Source organism: Nicotiana tabacum, chromosome 22 (assembly GCF_000715075.1).
Source record: "Nicotiana tabacum cultivar K326 chromosome 22, ASM71507v2, whole genome shotgun sequence".
In the NCBI taxonomy this organism is placed as follows: domain Eukaryota; kingdom Viridiplantae; phylum Streptophyta; class Magnoliopsida; order Solanales; family Solanaceae; genus Nicotiana; species Nicotiana tabacum.
Genome location: NC_134101.1, coordinates 11,949,999 through 11,954,233, shown reverse-complemented (window position 1 = coordinate 11,954,233; position 4,235 = coordinate 11,949,999). Strand labels below are relative to the sequence as shown.

General features: G+C 37.6%; 1 protein-coding gene across 1 annotated transcript; it reads right to left on the bottom strand.

The window, feature by feature from the left end:
* Positions 1–2,373: 2,373 nt before the first annotated feature.
* On the bottom strand, positions 2,374–3,882 carry LOC107791173 (F-box protein SKIP23). Its single transcript, XM_016613186.2, has one exon. The coding sequence runs from the start codon at positions 3,723–3,725 to the stop codon at positions 2,742–2,744; it is 984 nt and encodes a 327-aa protein (XP_016468672.2). The 5' UTR covers positions 3,726–3,882; the 3' UTR covers positions 2,374–2,741.
* Positions 3,883–4,235: the final 353 nt, after the last annotated feature.

The window sequence follows — 4,235 nt, the reverse complement described above, 5'->3', positions numbered from 1 at the left end:
GCGTTAGAGTTCTCTTTTCCAGTTTAACAGAATCTAGTTCTAAATGCAAGGCCTCTTCCCTTTATTATAAGGTGAGACGTGGAAAGTTGTTGTTTTCACTTTTGATGCATTTCACTGAAATTATGTTGTAATTTTTCTCAACAGAGAATAACACTCTTGACAAGTGGAAGGTTTGGTGCTGTGAAGGCCATTTAAGGATCTGTAAATTCTTCAAGCTAGCAGGTATCTGAGAAGTTTCTTATAAGGAATGAGTTAGCAGCGTTTATGCTTCGCAGCTTGCATTGACAGCTTTAGTTAGTAGCATGTGAGTTACCTTTCTCTACTGTAAAGAATGGATATCAGTTGTACAGTCGCTACCTACACAAGTTTGAGCCATCTGTAAATACACCAACGTATAGTATCTTCTTAGACAAGTTTAAGACGCCAATAAATACATGAGACTCTGCATCGTCTGTTTCTAATGAATGAGTACACTTAGTACATGTTATGCATAGATGAATGCATTTCAATTTTCTTGTATGTCATCATTTTCCCTGGGCTGAATTACCAGCTTTCTCGAGCTGATTCTCTAATTAGTTCCTCAAGTTTTCATATCAAGTTGTGCCACCTACCTTAGTTGTTTCATTAGGTTGCATTGGGACTTTGAGTACCTAAGTGGAAACTAAAAATTAGGAGGAGAAATATTCGGAAATCTATGCCTGCGACGTGTTTGCTGAAATATCCGATAAGGAAATCGACATGATAGTTGAAGATTCGGTGAAATATGATTTAGTAAAGCCTGAAACCCAGGCGTTCGACGAAATGTTTCCCACAGTTTCCACAGTTAAGTGTGATCCAGTTACCTTGTCAAGACTGACGAAATGTTGCTAGCACTGCCTTGTATGTTTTCAGCTTGCAGTCACGAGAGGTATATTTGCTTACTTAAGTGAACTCGATCATGCTAAACTTATGTTATCCTTGCATCAACTTTCACCTGATCAGTTCGGATTAGACTTTTTATTTGATCCTGGTTCTAGTTTGTTTATCACATTTCTTGGCTCTTCAACATATAGTTCAGCCATGGTTGTGGATGATTTCAAGGAGATCATTAGGATAATAGAGCGTGATGTTGATTCCACCTCCAATGATCAATGTATTTTGACTCATTTCCCATTTGACCCCGGAGCGATCTGTTCATTGTAACCCCCCGTGGATGCCTCCACGTTCCTCAATGGGACATCTGCAAACACTCTTTTACTTGTGAAGCTCAGCTTCAGGGCATGGTCCTACATTCGGAAGTTGGCTTGTGATGTACGTTTAGTTTCTTCACAAATGATAGATGGAGGTCGCAATATAAAAATCATTCTAGAGGGGTTGAACGAGGTGGTTTCCGTAATCTCCAGTCCTGGCCCTGCGTTTGGCCATTAATGCATGTCCAGCTGCTTTTGTGGCTAGTGCTCTTGGTGCTCTTGATCGTGCTCTAGCAAGCAAATCATTCTCCAGATACTAGTTCAGAGGATAATAGTATCGAGTAGAAGCCTCGACTGCAAAAGTAAACGAGTTGCTATACTTGGGTACGTGCTTGAACTTTTTCCATCTGTAAGAATTACCATAAAAAGGGAAGTTAATGAGTTGAATGTAAACATCTCACAGTCAAGAGAATCCCACCTAGTGCTACCACAAAAAAGAAAGGAAAATGTGTGACACAGAAGAAATTAGGACATTTTCCTCGATATTAGTACTGCAGAAATAATTTTAAGTAACCAACTTACATGTGTAGAATGGTGAGCAATCAGATACAACACATAGTATGACTCGAGCATCCAAAATATGAGCTTCAGCCCTATTATTTTGGCCAATAATATGGATCACCAAAAAGGTCTCTGAATGCATCAATAGCATCCAGGAGTAGTCCTTAAGTTACATATATCAGCAGTATGTCCCAAAAGGTATGAACAATATCGAGCGATGAAATATACAACAAAAAAAGATGAAGAACCATTAGAATACAATACTTCCTTCCAAAAACATTTTGACAACAATTGTGGATAACTTAACAGGGAAAGTATAATAATATATTCTAGGCGCTTAACACAAGAATTCACTAATTTCACCAGTTAAACAAGAGGATGAACAAGTCAGTACGATGGTATTTTCATCGTACCTATATTTATCGCATTCCTAGCAGAACTTGTTGAGTCTAGTCTGGAGTTGTCACATATATAAGTAAAATGAAAAAAGCTGGAAGTAAGATAAATACGACATGTATAAAGTTCCATCACTTTGAGTTGTAGAATTGTATGTTTCTTCTAAACCAGTGTGAAGCTCTGGATTGACTCCTCAAGGTTACTGAACGTCATACATATTGGTAATATACAATTATACAAAACCAGCTCTGCTATATATTGTAATTGTTCTATTGAGAGTAAAAAAGATGTGTTCCAGTCCAGAACCCAGCCAGGCCCTCTTGAACAAGCCATCTCAAAACTATTTACTCCATCTGTTTATATTGATCAATAGTTGTAACTCAATAAATTAAGCTTTAGTCCACAGAAAAGCATACTCTGGAACGTGTCTAGAAAGAAATGCTTTACAAAATAATAGTAAAGGGTTTTTATTCTGTACCAACAACGAAACTAGAAATCAAAACAAAGAAGTAGCTACTCATCCAAAGCAAGACTAAAGTAAACTAAAGAACTTGTAGATGGCAAAAACAGCGCAACCTAAGCGTACAACACAACTCAAAACTAAAATAGGAGCAATCACTTGAAGATCCATAGTGGTGGACTGAATTTGTGGTAAGATTCACCAGTGTAATGAGGCTCAATGGTTCCATCAAGCAAGTTATATATGCCCATGTCCTTCCCACCACCTCGTTCGATATTGAAATAGCTCTGCCAACAATCATCTGTGAAATAGATACAATTCCCCTTGCATCCCTCTATTTTATAGGCTTGTGCAACAGCCAAAGTAGCACTAGAGCCAAGGAATAGTGCCCTATTCCCCAAGTCCGCAACCTCTTCATAACTCTTCCTATCCACATCAATCTTGTACACATGAAACTCTTTAACTCCATAACTCCCATCTTCATCCAGAAAAGCCCCGTCTCGAGTGATCACCAGTAGTTCGCCCAACGAATGTACCATGTATAACTGTGTGCCCCTAGTTAAGCTAGGAGGTATCCCTTTGACAACTGTTGCTACAGTTGGATATTCTTCGGAACCTCTGAAGTCGAAAATAATAATGTTGCCCATAAAATCAACACCGTAGAATTGCCCACCATGCCAAGTAATATCAGAATATGCACGTCTAGGTGTCTCCACATTAGTAAAGGACTTCTGTCCTGGTCTCCAGAAAGCAAAACAACGAGGATATCCTTGAATAAGGGCCAAAACATAGTCCGATGTTGTAAGAGGATTCGAAGATATTACTGCTTTTTCCACATAATACCTACAAGAACCACGTTCCCATTCATAATCAAAACCCTCCAACATGTCCATATCTGGGAGGTTAATTACAGAACGTGAGAAAAGATGAAACAGATTCATCTTTTTTTGTTCATCAGCTGTGAAAATCCAACCTGGAAATCCCACTCCCAAACACCGCTTTCCCACTAATTCTGGAAAACTCGTGCTATAGGTAACATCCTTTGACAAGTCGAAAAACTCACGACTTTCTTCTTTTCCCTCCTTCTCTGCGAGCATCAACCATGGAACTGCTGGAACTTCCTCCCTCAAATTACCCATGATTTTGATGAAATATTCGAGAGACCAAATTTAGTTTAACTATTGACAATGAGAAATCTAAAGGGTCGTTTTTATAAGGAATAGTCAAAAATCCGTTCCCATAAGGTTGGGAAATCCTAGTTTGTTTAAACCTAGGTGTGGGTCGGGAAATCCTAGTTTGTTTAAACCTAGGTATAGTTCATGTACATTCTCATAACCTGTTTTGACCAAGTTTCTCCATAGTCGAGAAAAGAAAATTCAAAAAAAATACTTTTTTTTTTGCCAAGCTTTTAGAAAAGAAAAAATATATTTTTTTAGTAAAAACAGAAGTACAAAAAAGTAGCTTCTTACTAAAATTATTTTTAAAAAAAAATACTTTTGAGAAAAATACTTGCGCCAAACATCTGTTTCTTACCAAAAATACTTTTCAAAAACACTTCACAAAATTAGCTAATTTTTTAATCTTGGCCAAATAGGCTATAAAGAAAGTATGTTTATACCCTACAATCGGTCAAATTAAATTCACGATAA